The sequence below is a fragment of the Pseudophryne corroboree genome, chromosome 2 (assembly GCF_028390025.1).
Source record: "Pseudophryne corroboree isolate aPseCor3 chromosome 2, aPseCor3.hap2, whole genome shotgun sequence".
Classification (NCBI taxonomy): Eukaryota; Metazoa; Chordata; class Amphibia; order Anura; family Myobatrachidae; genus Pseudophryne; species Pseudophryne corroboree.
The window spans coordinates 396,561,738-396,577,829 of record NC_086445.1 but is presented as its reverse complement, the minus strand read 5'-3'; the positions used below and the strand labels follow the sequence as shown (position 1 = coordinate 396,577,829).

At 47.4% G+C, this 16,092-nt stretch overlaps 2 protein-coding genes across 6 annotated transcripts in view; one reads left to right on the top strand and one right to left on the bottom strand.

The window, feature by feature from the left end:
• Nucleotides 1-360: 360 nt before the first annotated feature.
• LIPT1 (lipoyltransferase 1) lies at nt 361-14,430 on the bottom strand. Of its 4 annotated transcripts, none has more exons than XM_063953355.1 (2): nt 14,054-14,247; nt 361-2,288 (listed from the first exon to the last, which is right to left on the bottom strand). In XM_063953355.1, exon 2 carries the CDS (start codon nt 2,281-2,283, stop codon nt 1,162-1,164), a length of 1,122 nt encoding a protein of 373 aa, XP_063809425.1. In that variant the 5' UTR covers nt 2,284-2,288; nt 14,054-14,247; the 3' UTR covers nt 361-1,161. The 4 variants fall into 4 exon arrangements, with proteins under 4 accessions (XP_063809425.1, XP_063809422.1, XP_063809424.1 ...); XM_063953352.1 differs by lacking the exon at nt 14,054-14,247 and adding an exon at nt 6,855-7,454; XM_063953354.1 differs by lacking the exon at nt 14,054-14,247 and adding an exon at nt 13,923-14,047 and having other exon boundaries at nt 362-2,288.
• Nucleotides 14,254-16,092, top strand: part of TSGA10 (testis specific 10) — a 184,649-nt gene continuing 182,810 nt past the window's right edge. The window contains exon 1 of one of the 2 annotated variants that reach the window (XM_063953349.1): nt 14,254-14,446. In XM_063953349.1, the coding sequence (XP_063809419.1) occupies nt 14,257-14,446 (190 nt within the window). In that variant the 5' untranslated portion in view covers nt 14,254-14,256. Of the gene's footprint in view, nt 14,451-16,092 lie in introns of both variants that reach the window. The other variant, XM_063953351.1, reaches the window with a different exon arrangement.

Genomic DNA, 16,092 nt, shown 5'->3' with positions numbered 1-16,092 from the left:
TAGCAAGCCTAACTATACAGAAATATTGTGGGGACAACCATTCGCCATTTACTTTAGTTGTATTGTTTCTCCATCTTCATGTGGTGTTTTACAATGCAGTGGAGTTTTTCATCCAGAAATGTGCATACTAAAGCGGTGTATCATTCAATGGGAAATGCTGCTTACTGGCCTGTTTACTGACAAAGGGGTAGATTTACTAAAGTTGCTAAAAATGCCCATAGCAACTAATCAGCTTTTCACTATCATGTCTCTATTGCATTCTAGATGATGGATAGAACTGTGACTCACCATCAAAACTTTATTTTCAATTTTGACCAAGTTTGATGATTTAAAAAGTTCCTCAAACTTTTACAAACATATTTGTTAATTATATGAGCATCTCTTAGTTTAAGGTATCTTGTATTTTAGGTTTAGTGTTTTTTTAAGACAATGTATTTTAAAATGAACTAATGTTTAGAGGTTGTCCATCCCCTGTGATCCACGTCCCCTCAGATCCACAAGGTAAGCTCAAACTGCAAAACGGGTTGTAGCTAATATCCCGGTGGTCGGGATCCCGGCGGTCAGAATACTGACACCAGAATCCCGACCGCCGACAGCTGCGCCAGGGCTATTCCCACTCGTGGGTGTCCACGACACCCATAGAGTGGGAATAGAACCTGTGGCGAGCGCAGCGAGCCCGCAAAGGACTTTCTAGCGCTCGCCACGCTGCCGGCATTCTCACGCCCGGGATTCCATCCCCAACCCCTGCTAAACATGTTTGTCAAACCTGCTCAAGGCACTGGACTTTACATTGGTCAGAAATATAGGAGTTATGATGCAGCCATAGCCTACATGCTTCAGCCTATGCTGCAGACCAGATTTCATAAAGGGTGTAGGCAGTACAGATAGAAGGGATCCCGCACCTCCTCAGCTACCACTTTTCTCCACTGACATTACAATTGTTATTTAACAATCATCACTGCATTTTTATTATATATTTCACTGTAAATGTAATCTATATGACTTATTGCCTAATATTTGTTTTCGACCTGAATAATGAATAAGCTGTACAATGAACTGCAATCGGAAACACAACACAGACCTTTCTTCTTAAAACACTTCATTCCATTTGGGTACATGGTAAAAAATATATATTTCATGAATAATGGTCCCATAACTATATCACATTATTGACACCAACTTGTCACATAACATGTTCCACTTTGTCTGAACTTCATGATCTTGTGGAAAGGTTCTAAGCAACGCACTTACTAAGAAAACGGTTTCATGCGGACAAAATTTACTGCCCACCAAGCTATTCTGCAGCTCGTTGATCAGCTGTTCGGGAAGCCAGTGACTAGGCAGCACAATAGAGCAACTCTGTATAAAACCATTTTTTATACTTATACTTAAATGAACACCTACTACAGAATCCTTATATAAAATCTGAAAGGACTTCACAACCTCAAATTTCGGTGTTTTCCCATAAATCCACTCCCAAGTGCACAGCTGCATTTTCTTCTGAGATATCCCAGGAAAGATGGTCTCATCACTTGGGTCAACTATGTGGACACATGGTTTATCATCATACTGTAAACTGTATTCTTTTGCAACAGCATCCATTACAGCTTCACATGTTAATCCTGAGTCAGCTTGTGAGAGGTTCCTTACCAATGAAGGTACACTAGGTGTGGCATTGCTCTGTATACCATCATAAGGGCTTTGTAGCACTAGTGGCAACAAAGAACTGTCTGCATTACATAGCAGTGTACAATGATGGTAAGCAACAGTCCTTCCAAGCTTTGCTGCCGTCCCTGATATTTTGTATTTCCCATCAAGCAGTAGATCATATCTCTGTGTTGCTTGTATATCCAAAGAAGGTTGCAATGTTTTAAGAGCTCTAATAATCAAGTTTAAATTTTCCACTCGATCATACTTTTTCTTTGATGTTAAAAAAGTTAGGTTAATATTGCCAAGATCATGATACACTGTCCCACCACCACTCCGCCTCCTTGCCAATCCAATCCCTTTCTCTCTCATCAAAAGCAGATTACATTCTTTCCATGGATTCTGATGTCGACCAATAACCACAGCTGGAGAATTCCTCCACAGAAAGAGAACATTCCTTTCCTCTAAATTCATATGATCATGGATCCAATCTTCAACAGCCAGATTGTCATAGACATTATTGGAAACTGATTGCAGGATCTGGCCTTGTTTTGAAAAACTGACAAATGTTGCAGCGGTTGTGTGGCACAAAACTGGTATAGGAAGGCCCTTTAATATTGACTGGATCAACTTCATGTTCACTATAATGGTTAAAAAAAAAAAGTAATTTAACATTGGTATTCATTTTAGCTTCAGCGAATGCCCATACACTCCCAAAATGTTTGGGTTTTTATACCATGTGTAAGTAATCTCTGCGATAATCACTGCACAAAACATGATCAAATGGGATGGGTATGTGGGATCAACAGTAACGGGGCATACACACGATGCGATTCTGCCTAAAGGACCATTTTGACTTTGCGATTTCCCTTGAACTCCCCAAAGACCAGAACCACCGATACGGACTATACACACAGTGCAATTTTGGCTATGTACAATTTTGACAATACCAGAAACTAGATTGTACACTTTCTACTCAAAATTGCCATGTCTGCACAGTCTGTTTTTTCCTGCGATACCGACCCCGCGGGAGCACGTATCAGTATTGTAAGCTGTATACACATGGTGCGATATGTGCTAACTTTTCTTACGATTTTGACTATATAGTCAAAATCATAAGCGCACATTGCATTGTGTGTATGCACCTTTACTATGTTGATCCCAGAATGCAGGTGCCAGCATGTAGACAGGGTTAATGTGCTACTTGGTATCCGTTCACATGGTCGACCATGTTATGGTCGACAGTCATTAGGTCGACCACTATTGGTCGACATTGACACATGAAAATGGTCGATACATGAAAGGTCGACACATGAAAAGGTCGACATGATTTTTTGAACTTTTTCTTCTTTTGGGGAACTTTTCCATACTTTACGATCCACGTGGACTACGATTGGAACGGTAATCTGTGCCGAGCGAAGCGGTAGCGGAGCGAAGGCACCATGTCGACCTTTTCATGTGTCGACCATGTGTCCATGTCGACCAATAGTGGTCGACCCAATGACTGTCGACCATAACATGGTCGACCATTCATACCGGACCCGTGCTACTTAGAGCATGTTGACTGGATTGACATTACAGCTGTAAATATGCTAATAAAGCAGCATGTTTCTTGCACTGGCGATCCGGTTAACATACTGTAAGTACTTCCCGATCAAACTGGCCTAGAACATGATGGCACTTGGTTAGTTGTTAAACTTTTAAGTCTGTGAGCACTATTATCAAGCGACCACGCCTGCAAGTGCTTTATCTGACCTGGTCACACAGGATGCGACCAGTCAGATACACAGTATTTGCAGCTGCAGGGAAAAGAAACTTCCCGCTGCTACTCAAAGAGGATACTCCCTCTGCCTTCCTGCACCCCCAGTGTTTGCCATGCTGCTGATCACTGCTGACAGGTCAGCACAGCAGGACCCTCCACCCGGCGCCTGCAGACAATAGCAGACGCTGGGGAAGAGAAAATTAACCCCCCAAGTTTCCCCTGTTTACCTGGTGGCTGTTAAAATGAAAGCCGCGATGGTCACAATGTGTCTGATGTTCCGATGGTGCTGACCGATGTTTAAAAAAATCAAAAAACTATAAAAAAAAAATTACAAATCGAATATATATATATATATATATATATATATATATATATATATATATATATATATATTATTTTTAACTAAAATAATTTTGGATAAGGTTAAATACATGTTCCACACCTAAGTCACTCATAAAAAAACAACGACAATTTTGTATGTTTGAAAAAAAACGTCCGTTAAGTGGTTAAATCATGGAAACATTTGTTTCTGCATGATTTAAGTATCCCAGCTATGCAGGAAAGGCTTAACGGAGAAGATGCCTGGGCAGTGGCGTAAGTTTCACCCTCATCGCCCGGAGGCAAGATAGAGTTTGGTGCCCCCACCCCTCGAAAGAAAGGGAAAAATATATAAATTGAGGCTAGGACAAAGGTGACAGGACAGGGAGGACAGGGCCAGTACTGAGACGACAGAGACAGTACAGTGGGGGCAGGACAGACTAAGACAGAGAGGACAAGAACAGGACATGGGTGACAGGGCCAAGATAGAACAGAGGTAACAGTGCCAGGACAGAGAGAGGACAGGGCCATGACAGAAAAGAGGGGACATAAGGGTGTCAGGGACAGGACAGAGCCAATACAAAGGTGACAGGGACAGCACAGTGGGAAAGAACAGAAATTACAGGATAGAGAACCAAGATAGAGGTGACAGAGACAATAGAGGGGTGACAGGGCCAGAACAGAGGGGACAGGGCAGGATAAGGATGACGGGGGCAGTACAGAACAGAGGGGACAGGACAGAGATGACAAGGACAAGATAGAGGTAAAAGGGACAGAACAAGAACCAGGACAGAGGGGACAGAGACAGAACCAAAGGGAAAGGAGAGAGGGATGACAGGACTGGGGTGACAGGGATAGGAGAGAGGGGAGACACGGTCAACACAGAGGTGACAGGGACAGGACAGGAGTGACAAGCAGGGACAGAACAGAGGTGCCAGGGACAGGACTGGGGTGGCAGAGACAGGGCAGAAGGGCCAGGAAAGAGGGGAGACAGAGCCAGCACAGAGGTGACAGGACAGAAGAGCCAGGACCAGGACACAGCCCTGAAATCAGCACTGGTGGGAGGAGGTACTGTATCACCTCCCTCCAGTCACACTCACCACTGGCTATACTGTATGCACTTCACGTACATATTATGCAACCAGGTATGAGGCAAGTATTATGATACATGCAGAAGTCGGCAGTGCGCTAGGAGGGGGCGGCAGTGAGCGATGACAGCAGCTGGCATTGAAGGCAGTTACCTGACACAGTACCTAGCAACAGGCCAAACACTTTGCCGCTTCCCAGTCCCATACCTCTGCCTCTCAGTACCCTGTTAAACTGTTGTAGTCATCATCGATTTCTTCCGCCAGTGATGACTCGCTCCCCGCATTACTATACTCAAGCTCAGCCACATCCTCCTTGTTTCCCAATAGCCGGCACCGGCACCACTTGTGCACTTGTGGCACCCCACTACTTCCAACTATTCCCTAAATGCCCCTAATATGAACCCCCATGCAGGATATGGTGAGGGTAAGCTGGGGAGCAATTGCTAGTATATGTAAATATAAACTCCTGTATGTAGCACACATTGATTCATTGGTGGCAATGGAAAGTAGGATTACAGCACACCAGAGCCGACACGTGGTGATTAGGGACACTCACCTGCGCGCCGACTGCACAGTGACTCGCAATCAGGCAGGAAACATCCAGGGGCTCAGCCCCGACCGTTAAAAAAAAGAGAGGACACTGACCGTTGGTGAAGTGTTTGTAGGGAGGACAGTTTCAGAGCTGAAGGGAAGCGCTGTCTGTCAGGCACTGCGGGAGAAACACAGCGTGCTGTCTGTTATGGGCCAAGGCAGCCTGGCGGCTGGGAGTGGAAGCCGCAGTTGACTGACAGGAGCCTGGTAGTGGAGCCGGAGGCAAACCCAGGCAGAGCTGTGAAACAAGCCACGGCTCCCCTTGTAGCCCTTCAGTGAAAGAGGCAAAACGGAGGACTCGCTTACCCAATAAGGGACAGAGCAGGAGGTGTACCCAGCGCAGCGGTCACTGAGGAAAGGCAGCCCAGAGTTCTCCTCTCAGTAACTGACAGCCTTCAAGGCAGCCCTACACTGAGAGGCAGTGCGGAGGTCTCAGGGGAGTGACTACTGAGCAGCACTGCAACAGTGGCACGGAAACGGACAGGAGAACGGAGCCAGGCGCACCCCACCGCTGACGGTCTGTTATAGTTGGAAGGGCATGGAACGTCCGAGAGACAATGGAGTAAGTGCCCCCTTCAGGGCTGGAGCCCGGCGGCAACTGACTCCGTTGTCTCCAGCAGTTCCGCCCCTGTGCCTGGGAGATAGCTGCACAGCAATGGACTCCCTGAAATAGTAGCAATCTCCCTGACTACCTGAATAGCCTAGCAATATCCCTGACTGCACCTTAATCCCATTTAGCTGTTACATTATTGGGGAACAAAAGAAATCAGAGATACATACATTCCCTGCACTGGTTATAAGGCACAATGGGGTAAATATATTATAGCGGCACTACCGAGGCGAAGCAGGAAGGAACATCGACAAGATATATAAACATCTTGTCTGTTTCGCTCCCCCCTCCGGCGATGTCCCCCTGAGCTCACAGCGCTTCAGCTCAGTGCAGATGCACCGTGTCTCCCTGCCTGGCCAGCTCCTCTACTCACTACTCACACGAGATCCCCTGCGCACTCCGAAGCCGGCACCTGCCACAGCCAGGGAGAGCTCTGTCCCTGCTGTGGTCAATGGGCACTTCCATCTGCAGCTGCCGAAATTGACAGTTGCAGGTGTTGCAACAGTCAGCGATGCTGACCGTTCATACATTGCCCGTACATATCGGCCTGTTAGATAGCATTGCAGATATGGGCAGGGGAGCATAGCGGCTGTCACTGAGCCGGCACCGCTGCCATCATACATGAGGGAGAAGCGGTATAGCGTACATAACGTGCGCTGATACTGCTTCTCCCCCACATCGGAGGGTAATACATTTACCCAAATGATCCCTCTTGCTACATGCATTTTAAATAAGGTTTCTTGTGGCCACTTACAGTATATGGAACCTGTTGTAAAACAGAATATACAAACAATTCTTGAAAAATATCAGTATCTTTTCTTCAACAAGTAGATCTTACCAACTTTGGGGCTCATTTACATTCGGCTGTAAGTCATTTTCATGACACCCCTCTCAGATGTAGCAGTACATGTCCACACTGATAGGTGTTACTGTCACAATCCCCCTGAATTGCTTTTTGAAAAGTAGGCAAATATGAGTTGTTGTGTTCAATTCAGCCATGGGGGTTGGTTTGCCAGGTGGATGAGGGGAAGCTGCTCAGAAATGTGGCTGCGGGGAAGGGGCACCTACATCTTAGAAAAACTTGTCAAGCACTGATATACCAAACTGCGGTGTGCGGTAGCACTCTGATATACGCACGCCTAAAGCCAACTGCGTTCAACCATATATCAGAGCGAGACAGCACACCCAAGACTGGTATATCTATATTATAAAATAGACCCTGTTGTGACAGAGTAATGGGTGTCCATCAGAGTAATTAAACTGTTGCTCTGATCGGGTGCCCATCGCGTTATTAGTGCCCAAACGCATATGTAACTGATTAAGGGGGTCTATTTACTAAGCCTTGGATTGAGATAAAATGATTGGAGATAAAGTACCAGCCAACCAGCTCCTGTCATTTTTCAAACACCGCTTGTGACATGACAGTTAGGAGCTGGTACTTTATCTCTGGCCACTTTATCTCCATTCAAGGCTTAACAAATAGACCCCTCACTTGGCAGAAGCATACCCTCCAAATGTACCTTTTTGGCAGGTACAGCACCGGTTTTTAACGGTCTGTACCGGCAAAACTGTGTGCACCAATTTGTACCGGGAAAGAGAGCAACCACAGCACTGTATGCAACTACTTGCGTGGTTTACTATGAGTCTCCTCTGGCATGATGTGGCAGCAGCCCTGCTTCTGTCACTGAACTAGTCACCATGCCACAGCCCAAAGGGCTTCAAAAGACCTCCGTATCACCACTGCTTAGGTCAGAGGTTCCCAAACTGTGTGCCATGGCTCCCTGGGGTGCCTCGGGACACTTGCAGGGGTGCCCTGGGTTGGTGGTCCAGGACCAATTCAAATTATTCATGGTCAATATAATAGGCAAAACCAGTGCTGGTGGCTGCCAGTAATAAAATATGTGGCCAAACAGAAGCAAATCCTGTCCCTCACCACACAACTAACCCTAAGGATGACATATAAACGCAATCTACTTAATGGAATATTTCTTTCTAAATTTCTCAATAAGAAATTTTTGGCCAAGGGGTGCCGTGAAAAAATAGGATTATAATACCTACCGGTAAATCCTTTTCTCCTAGTCCGTAGAGGATGCTGGGGACTCCAAAAGGACCATGGGGTATAGACAGGATCCGCAGGAGCTTGGGCACACTAAAAAGACTGACTGGGTGTGAACTGGCTCCTCCCTCTATGCCCCTCCTCCAGACCTCAGTTATAGGAACCGTGCCCAGGAAAGACGGACATTTCGAGGAAGGGATTTTTGTTTAAACTAAGGGTGAGAAACATACCAGCCCACACCACGAACATACCGTATAACTGGCGTAGCATGAAACCAGATAACCGTATGAATTAACAACAGCAACAAGCTGAATAAAACTAATACACAACCCTTGTGTAAACAAATACAACCAGTAATAATACAACTGCAAGTAACAGTCCGCACTGGGATGGGCGCCCAGCATCCTCTACGGACTAGGAGAAAAGGATTTACCGGTAGGTATTAAAATCCTATTTTCTCTTACGTCCTAAAGGATGCTGGGGACTCCAAAAGGACCATAGGGTCTATACCAAAGCTCCAGAACGGGCGGGAGTCCTCATCAGCCAGGGTATCAAACTTATAAAACTTAGCAAAGGTGTTTGAACCCGACCACGTAGCTGCTCGGCAAAGCAGAAGCGCCGAGACCCCTCGGGCAGCCACCCAAGATGAGCCCACCTTCCTAGTAGAATGGGCCTTTACTGACTTCGGCAACGGTAGCCCAGCCGAAGAATAAGCCTGCTGAATCGTATTACAAATCCAGCGAGCAATAGTTTGCTTAGAAGCAGGATTTCCAATCTTGTTGGAAGCATACAGGACAAGAAAAGCCTCTGTTTTCCTGGTAAGAGCCGTTCTGGCGACGTAAATTTTCAAAGCTCTTACAACATCCAGAGACTTTGGAACCGCCACAGGTACCACAATAGGCTGGTTAATGTGAAACGAAGAAACCACCTTCGGCAGAAACTGCTGACGAGTCCTCAATTCCGCTCTATCCGAATGGAAGATCAAATAAGGGCTCTTGCAAGACAAGGCCGCCAACTCTGACACTCGCCTAGCCGACGCCAGAGCCAAAAGTATGACCACTTTCCAAGTGAGTAACTTTAGCTCAACCTTACGCAAAGGTTCAAACCAGGGAGACATAAGGAACTGCAAGACCACTTCAAGATCCCACGGCGCCACAAATGGGGGGTGGATATGCAGCACTCCCTTCACAAAAGTCTGAACCTCGGGAAGGACGGCCAATTCTTTCTGAAAGAAAATAGATAAAGCCGAAATCTGCACTTTTATGGAACCCAACTTCAGGCCTGCATCTACGCCTGCCTGCAAAAAATGGAGAAACCGACCCAAGTGACACTCCTCCGCCAAAGCTACTTTGGTCTTGCACCATGAAACATATCTCCTCCAAATACGGTGATAATGTTTTGCCGTAACCTCCTTCCTAGCTTTAAGGAGAGTGGGGATGACCTCCCCGGGAATACCCTTCCGAGCTAAGATTTGGCGCTCAACTTCCACGCCGTCAAACGCAGCTGCGGTAAGTCCGGAAACACGCAGGGCCCCTGCAATAACAGGTCCTCTCTTAGAGGAAGCGGCCAGGGATCTTCCACTAGTAATTCTTGAAGATCCGGATACCAGGCCCTCCGTGGCCAATCTGGAACGACGAGTATCGCCTGAACCCTTGTTCGTCGAACGATCCTCAGCACCTTCGGAATGAGAGGAAGCGGAGGGAACACATACACCGACTGAAACACCCACGGAGTCACCAGGGCGTCCACTGCACTGGCTTGGGGGTCCCTTGACCTGGAGCAATACCTCGGAAGCTTCTTGTTGAGGCGAGACGCCATCATGTCTATCAGAGGAATTCCCCAACGCTTTGTCACTTCTGCAAATACCTCTTGATGAAGAGCCCACTCTCCCGGATGGAGATCGTGTCTGCTGAGGAAGTCTGCTTCCCAGTTGTACACTCCCGGGAGGAAGACTGCTGACAGAGCGCTCACGTGCTGTTCCGCCCAGCGTAGGATTCTTGTGGCCTCGTCCATAGCCACCCTGCTCCTTGTTCCGCCTTGGCGGTTTACGTACGCCACCGCTGTTATGTTGTCCGACTGGATCAGGACAGGGAGACACTGAAGAAGGTTCTGTGCTTGCAGCAGGCCGTTGTAAATGGCTCGCAACTCGAGAACATTTATGTGGAGACAAGATTCCTGGCTTGACCATTTTCCCTGGAAATTTCTTCCTTGCGTGACTGCGCCCCAGCCTCGGAGACTTGCATCTGAAGTCAGCAGGACCCAGTCCTGGATTCCTAATCGGCGTCCCTCTAGAAGGTGAGAGCCTTGCAGCCACCACAGGAGCGAAATCCTGGCCCTGGAAGATAGACTTATTTTCCGATGCATGTGCAGGTGAGACCCGGACCATTTTTTCAGCAGATCCCACTGAAACACCCGGGCATGAAACCTGCCAAACGGAATGGCTTCGTAAGCCGCAACCATCTTCCCTAGTACCCGAGTGCATTGATGAATCGACACACTCGTCGGCCTCAGAAGCTCCCTGACCATGGTCTGGATTTCCAGAGCTCTGATCTCTGGAAGAAACACTCTCTGTACCTCCGTGTCCAGGACCATGCCCAGGAAGGGCAGCCGAGTGGCCGGGATCAGCTGAGACTTTGGCAAATTTAGTATCCAACCGTGATGTCGCAGAACCGACAGGGAGAGATCCACATTTCTTAACAACTGCTCCTTGGACCTCGCCTTTATCAGGAGATCGTCTAAGTACGGGATAATTGTGACCCCTTGCTTGCGAAGGAGGACCATCATCTCTGCCATTACCTTGGTAAAAACCCTCGGGGCCGTGGAAAGCCCAAACGGCAACGCCTGAAATTGGTAATGACAATCCTGCACCGCGAACCTCAGGAAAGCCTGATGAGGAGGGAATATCGGGATGTGTAAGTAAGCATCCTTTATGTCGACTGACGCCATAAAATCCCCCCCTTCGAGGCTGGAGATCACCGCTCGAAGAGACTCCATCTTGAACTTGAAAGTGTTCAAGTATGGATTGAGGGATTTTAGGTTCAGAATCGGTCTGACCGAACCGTCCGGCTTCGGCACTACAAAGAGGCTCGAATAGAACCCTTTCCCCCGATCTGACGGGGGAACTGGCACCACGACCCTCTGTTGACACAACTTTTGTATCGCATCCCTCACCACCTCCCTTTCGGGAAGAGAAGTTGGCAAAGCCGACAAGAAAAACCGGTTGGGGGGCATCTCCTGAAACTCCAGTCTGTACCCTTGGGACACTATGTCTAAGACCCAAGGATCCAGGGCCGAACGAGCCCAGACCTAACTGAAGAATTGGAGACGGCACCCCACCGGTAGGGACTCCCTCAGGGGAGCCCCAGCGTCATGCGGTGGACTTGGTAGAGGCATGGGAGGACTTTTGGTCCTGGGTGCCTGACACTGCAGGCGACTTCCTTCCCCTACCTCTACCCTTTGAAGTGAGGAAGGACGAGCCCTTACCTCTTTTGTATTTATTAGGCCGAAAGGACTGCATCTGCTGATGGGGTGCCTTTTTCTGCTGTGTGGAAACATAGGGAAGAAAAGATGACTTACCCGCCGTATCGGTCGACACCAGGTCAGCCAGGCCGTCACCGAACAAGACACTACCTTTAAAAGGGAGAGCTTCCATATTCTTCTTGGAGTCGGCATCAGCATTCCATTGGTGAACCCACAGGGCCCTCCTGGCCGAAATCGCCATGGCATTGGCTCTTGATCCCAAGTGGCCAACATTCCTCGCCGCATCCTTTAGGTAATCTGCTGCGTCCTTGATATAACCAAGAGTCAAAAGAATATTATCTTTATCAAGAGCATCCATATTAGAAGCCAAATTTTCAGCCCACTTTGCAATAGCACTACTCACCCATACCGACGCCACAGCAGGTCTGAGCAATGCACCAGTATTAACGAAAATGGCCTTCAATGTCGTCTCCAGCTTGCGATCCGCCGGATCCTTGAGAGCAGCCGTGTCAGGAGACGGAAGCGCCACCTTCTTGGACAAGCGCGAGAGAGCTTTGTCCACATTTGGAGACGACTCCCGTTTTTCCCTATCGTCAGAGGGGAAAGGATATGCCATCAAAATTTGCTTGAGAATCTGCCACCGTTTTTTCAGGCGACTCCCAAGCCTTTTCACAAAGCTCATTCATCTCATGAGAGGGGGGAAATTTTACCTCAGATCTTTTCCCTTTAAATAAACAAACTCTTGTGTCAGGAACGGCAGGTTCCTCAGATATACGTAAAACATCTTTAATGGCTATAATCATGTACTGAAAACTCTTGACAACCCGTGGATGCAAAGAAGCCTCATTCAAATCGTCATCGGAGTCAGAGTCCGTGTCAGTACCGGTATCTGGTACTGACGCTTTTGTGACCCTGAGACTGTCTGTACCTGAGACAAAGCGTCCTCCACGGACTGTCTCCATGTTTGTGTCTGAGAATCAGATTTATCCAGCCTCTTAGATAATAAAGCCACATTCGCATTCAGTGTACTCAGCATAGTCATCCAATCAGCAGTCGGCTGTGCCGACAGAGACATACCTACATCCTTTTCTGCACCCCCCATAACTTCCTCCAGGGAGGAACACCCAGGCTCAGACATGCCGACACCTCGTGCCAACACACCCACACTCACACAGTCCACAAACCCCGGGGACAGACCCACAGAGGAGCCCTTAGGGAGAACACAGAGGGAGTATGCCAGCTCACACCCCAGCGCCCATACACTAAAAAAACCTAGTATATATGATCAGCGCTGATAAACAGAAATGAAAGCACCAAATTTATGTCCCCCCCCCCCCCGTTTTTCCTCCCTGTGTACTTGCGGGAGCGTGGAGGACCGGGCCAGCATCTCTGAAGCACTGCAGAGATACGTGAAAATGGCGCTGGTGAGCAATGTGCGGCTAAGCCCCGCCCCTTCCCGGCACGCTGTAACCCGCTAAAATTCAAACTTGCACACTGGCGGGGGTAATATATACGGCTCCGCCCTAGCGCCCTGTAAGTGCCGTTGGTGAAGTGTGTGGGACCATGGAGCGCAGCGCTACCACTGCGCTGTACCTTCCGTTACTGAAGTCTTCTAATACTCACCCGGCTTCTTTCTTCTGGCTTCTGTGAGGGGGGTGACGGCACGGCACCGGGAACAAGCAGTTAGGCGAACCAAGTGATCGAACCCTCTGGAGCTAATGGTGTCCAGTAACCTAAGCAGAGCCCTTAAGAAGAAGTAGGTCTGACTTCTCTTCCCTCAGTCCCACGATGCAGGGAGCCTGTAGCCAGCAGGTCTCCCTGAAAATAAAAAACCTAACAAAAGTCTGTCCAGAGAAACTCGGTAGAGCTCCCCTAGTGTGTGTCCAGTCACTCCTGGGCACAAAGTGTAACTGAGGTCTGGAGGAGGGGCATAGAAGGAGGAGCCAGTTCACACCCAGTCAAAGTCTTTTTAGTGTGCCCAAGCTCCTGCGGATCCTGTCTATACCCCATGGTCCTTTTGGAGTCCCCAGCATCCTCTAGGACGTAAGAGAAAAATTCTGATATTCTAGGGCACCGTGACTCAAAAAAGTTTGGAAACCACTGCTTAGGTGCATATGCACCCCTCTACTAATTACAGTAAGTGCGCAGTCTGTAGGTGCATGCAGCACCAATCTACAAAGCCCGGCACACCCTGTTTGCACCAGGCTGCCGCTGATACACATCTGTATATGTACTGTACTGCTGTGTTAACCCCTGCATTCCCAGGGTGTTCCTCCATCAACCCTATACCTGCTGTTTAGATTTATAAATAAAAATGATACTTTTTAAATTTATTTTAAAAGTGGAAAATGAAGGTAGGATAAAACACACCCCTTTCTTTGGCTGGGTCCTGGAAACGTTGGAGGGCATGCAGACGCGACTTGCAGCTGCTGATCCCATTAGGGTGCAGCTACTCATCCATACAATAGATAAACAAAATGGGAATCCCATCAATTACGTACACTGCTTGCATCTTGACCTTATTAACCTTCTACTCGTTTACTTTATCTCCGATCTATTCCCTCTACTACAGTAAACAATCAGTCCCCATTACCAACCAGCGTGCCCGTGCCCGTGCCCCTCCCCCTCTATCCCACGGACGCGTCCTATAGGCATCATCAATAGTCTACTGCAGCGCATGCGTGCTACGGTCTGTGACCGGGACATGTGCTCTGCTGCCAGCCCGTCCCGGCGGAAGGATCACTTATGGTCAAGTCTCACAGGGATATGTGATGATCACAGGTCTCACCTATCGCGAGATATCGCTCTTCCACCTGTCCTAGGTTGCCTGGCAGGGCACGTTTCACCTCTCGAGTGTGTCACGCCTGTAGTCTCCGCCCCCTCTGGCATCACCTGTGAGTGAGTGACGTCTCGCTGTATTTCATTGTTGTGGGCGGGGAATAGTGATCGGAGGGGGTGGAGCTAAAGTTACTAGCCGGCTGCCGCTGCTACACTAGTGGGTAATCATAACCTTTCACTATCTCATCACTCTGCCTGATTCTACAAGTAACTGCAGTAAGCAGCACCCTAATTGGAAGTGTGCAGAAAGCCTCATAAGATAATTTACCACTTATATTACATGATACATTTATATTCGCACCACTACATTTGGAAGGGTGTGGTTCATTGGGTCAACCACTGAAGGGTGACATGCATTAGGTCGACATGGTCATTAGAATATGGGTGTGTAAACAGCGCTAAAAAAACTGGATATGGAAATTAATAATCACAATTTATTATAAAAGTTGTTGCAACAAATAAAACATTAAATTCATATATATATGGATATATTAATAAAATAAATTCGATAAAAGGATGTCAAAATAGGGCAGGCACAGCTAATTAGTTTGGTGTATTACCACACGAGGATGCCGGACATGATGTACTGAGGAAAGTCCTTGGAATTATGCCACAGTCCTGGGTGCACTTTGCAATGCTGGCAGGTAAATGTCCAAAGATTTTGCGAACCTTGTTTGCTTGGTTCCAGACCAGAAGAAGACCTCTTTATAGCTGGATCTCTGGTGCTTGCATGGACTTCTGCTAATTCCCAATTGCTGGGGGACTTCTAGGCTTATTCCAGGTATGATTAATGGTTCAGTAGTACACGGCTCCTCCAGACCAACGCGTTTCGCTGTATCCACAGCTTTTTCAAGGTACCTAGCTGTGCCTGCCCTATTTTGACATCCTTTTATCGAATTTATTTTATTAATATATCCATATATATATGAATTTAATGTTTTATTTGTTGCAACAACTTTTATAATAAATTGTGATTATTAATTTCCATATCCAGTTTTTTTAGCGCTGTTTACACACCCATATTCTATCTGTTCTATCAGGGACTAACTATCCCTTTATACAGCAGCTTAAAAGGTCTAGCAACCCCTCTTGATAGCGCCGGGCGAATTATCTTGGTATTTCCTCTTTTTTGCACTACGACATGGTCATTAGGTCGACATATGCAAGGTCGACATGGAAAAGGTCGACGTGAGTTGTTGTTTTTTACTGTTTTTAGTGTCGTTTTCTTCGTAAAGTGACGGGGAACCTCAATTAGTGCACCGTGTCCCCTAGCATGGCTCGCTCGGGCAAGGTTACCGTTCCCAATTGTAGTCCACGTGCATCGTTAGGTATGAAAAAGGTGAAAAAATGGAAAACATTGTGAACAACGTATGTCGACCTTTTTGCATGTCGACCTAATGCATGTCGACCTTCAGTGGTCGACCCAATGTATGTCGACCTAATGCTTGTCGACCTAACGACCATCTCCCATTTGGGGTGTGGTTATTCAGGTCGACATGCAACGTGATCATATATTTGTAGTAATTCCTCAGTATTAGTTTACGGGATACTTTATGAATCACCTTTGAAAAAGCAGCAGGTCTAAGCTGCGAAACGCGTCAGCTGTGTTCCCTGGTCACCCACACTTCATTGGATGGATCTCATCTCTGCCTGAACCAACTGGACTCCTTCAAATTTCACTGGATCATTTACAAGGGATTGG